Here is a 2152-nt window from a genome sequence, read left to right as displayed (position 1 = left end):
ACCTTCAGCGGCCGGGCCTCCTCGCAGCTGCACAGGGAGCTCAGCGACACCCTGAAGGGCTCCCACACGGGGCTCAGGTTGTCCTTCACCACCTGGGCGGGGAGGGGGCGGGCCTCAGGCCGGGGCGGAGCCTGGGACCCCAGCCCGTTGGGAAACACCTCCATCACCTCCGCCAGGTCCCTGGGCCACCTGCTCCTCCTCCTGAACAGACTATTCTAGAAGCTGGAATAGCCCGGCCGGCGGCTCAGGGGGTGAGCACCGACCTATGACCCAGGAGGTCAGGGTTCCATTCCCGTCAGGGCACAGGCCAGGGTGTGGGCTTGATCCCAGCGTGGGGATGTGCAGGAGGCAGCTGGTCCATGATTCTCTCTCATCATGGATGTTTCTCTCTCTCTCTCTCTCTCCCTCTCCCGTCCTCTCTGAAACCAATAACTTAAAAAAGCTGCAATTGATTTATCTAGAAAGAAAATGCCCCTCACGCGGTCCCTGCCGGGCCTGACAGCAGAGCAGCCCCTACATCCTCTCACCGGCTCACCCCACCCGCCAGGCCCTGTTCACAGGCGATGGAGGGTGCTGGGGTTCGGGGGACGCAGGGAGTGACGGGTCAGCTGTCCTTTCACCCCCGTCCTTTCACGGGCCTGCGGGACTGCAGGGTCCTGGGCGCGGCGGGCAGGCCGCGGGGCCAGGGCCCTCACCTCCGTCCGGTACACCAGCTGCTTGCTCTGGTCGTCGTTGACCCGGTACAGCTCCAGGAAGGGGTCCGACTTGCTGAAGACGTCCTGGGGGTAGCAGGGCGAGGTGCCAGCCCAGCCCTCTCTGCCTCTGTCTCCTCAGCCTCCGAGGAGGGCACAGCCCGTCCGGGAGTGTGCCCGATGCCCGGTGCCCACGGCCTTCCTGCCCTCTGAGCAGCAGTTCCCAGCCTTGTTCTGGCCACACCCCACCTCAGCATCTAACATCCCTCCCCTCAGCCCCCCCCCCCCGACATGGAATTCTTATACGAAAAGGGAACTCCTGGTCACTAACTCGGTCTAACGAAGCTTCCAAAGAACACGGCAGCCACGAAAGAGCGAAATCAAAGAACGAAAGGACAGTGGACGTTCTGAGGAGGAAATGACTAAGAAACTGTTAAAAAATAATCATACGAAGCGATAGGAAAAAATAGCAAATAAAGTTTCAAAACATAATCGAGAACTGAAATGCGTAAACATGTCACAACATGTATTTATAGCCTGGCTAGGAGGCCCCTAGAACCACAGGAAATGCAAAACATTCACTGTGAATAACTCATTCTCAAATTGTCCCCCTTAAACATCAAACTGCCCCCTGAGGGCGTGTGCCCCACGCGGGAACCTCTGCTCTAGAGCCCTGCCGGCCCCCAGCAGCCTGGCTGTGACTCTGGCCTCGCTGCCCACCTCCAGCCAACACCACCTGCTCCCGGGAACCCGGGGGCTGCTCAGGGGACCCGTCCCTGTGTCCGCGAGGCCCGTCTGTCCTGGGCCTCACCCGAGGGGCGGAGGCTGGGGTCCCCTCACCCCTGCAGCCCAGCCCCAGGTGGGCCCCCCACTCACCTTGTCGTCCAGCTTCTGGGCCCGGAAGGAGAGCTCGACGTACCCGTTGTTGGTGGAGATGTCCTCAGCTACCACCTGCGGGCGAGGCCACAGCTGCGCTGGCTGGGCAGACGCGGTCGCCCCCCTTCCCGACCGACTGCGGCCGCTCAGAGGACTACCCAGCCCCCCACCCAGTCCGCAGTGCAGCCCCGGCCCCGGCCTCGCTCTCATCTTCCCCGCAGGACCCTCAGAGCCAGGTGAGGGCAGAGTCACGGCGAGGGCGGGCACAGGTCTGAAGGGCGGCCGGGCAGGAAGGGGCGGCCTCACCGTGATGGTGGACTTGCCCGCGTTCCGGCCGAACTTCAGCAGCAGAGGTCGGGTCACCTTCTTCTGGGCCACAATCTGGGGGTCGGGAAGGTCAGGGAGGGGTTGGCCCCTGCCCCCCGGGGGACCCCGTCTCCCTGTCTCCTCACCCCGGGGCCCGGCAGCCACCGCCCACGGCCCTCTCCCCAACACTCGGCCGCCTGATGCCTCTCTGTCCGTGTGGCCGCCACCTGCTCTGCCAGACACCCTCGTTCCCCTCCTCCCCCCCCCACCATCGCCCC

At 63.9% G+C, this 2152-nt stretch overlaps 1 protein-coding gene across 1 annotated transcript in view; it reads right to left on the bottom strand.

Moving 5' to 3' along the window:
* Positions 1 to 2152, bottom strand: part of CPNE7 (copine 7) — an 11355-nt gene that overhangs the window by 5428 nt on the left and 3775 nt on the right. Inside the window, exons 3-6 of the mRNA XM_015572051.1 lie at positions 1875 to 1949; positions 1569 to 1643; positions 696 to 779; positions 3 to 92 (exon numbers count right to left, since the gene is read on the bottom strand). Coding sequence (XP_015427537.1) covers positions 3 to 92; positions 696 to 779; positions 1569 to 1643; positions 1875 to 1949 — 324 coding nt within the window. The remainder of the gene's footprint in view (positions 1 to 2; positions 93 to 695; positions 780 to 1568; positions 1644 to 1874; positions 1950 to 2152) is intronic.

The sequence above is a fragment of the Myotis davidii genome, unplaced genomic scaffold, assembly GCF_000327345.1.
Source record: "Myotis davidii unplaced genomic scaffold, ASM32734v1 scaffold1453, whole genome shotgun sequence".
NCBI classification, from domain to species: Eukaryota; Metazoa; Chordata; class Mammalia; order Chiroptera; family Vespertilionidae; genus Myotis; species Myotis davidii.
This window is presented reverse-complemented; position numbering and strand designations above follow the sequence as displayed.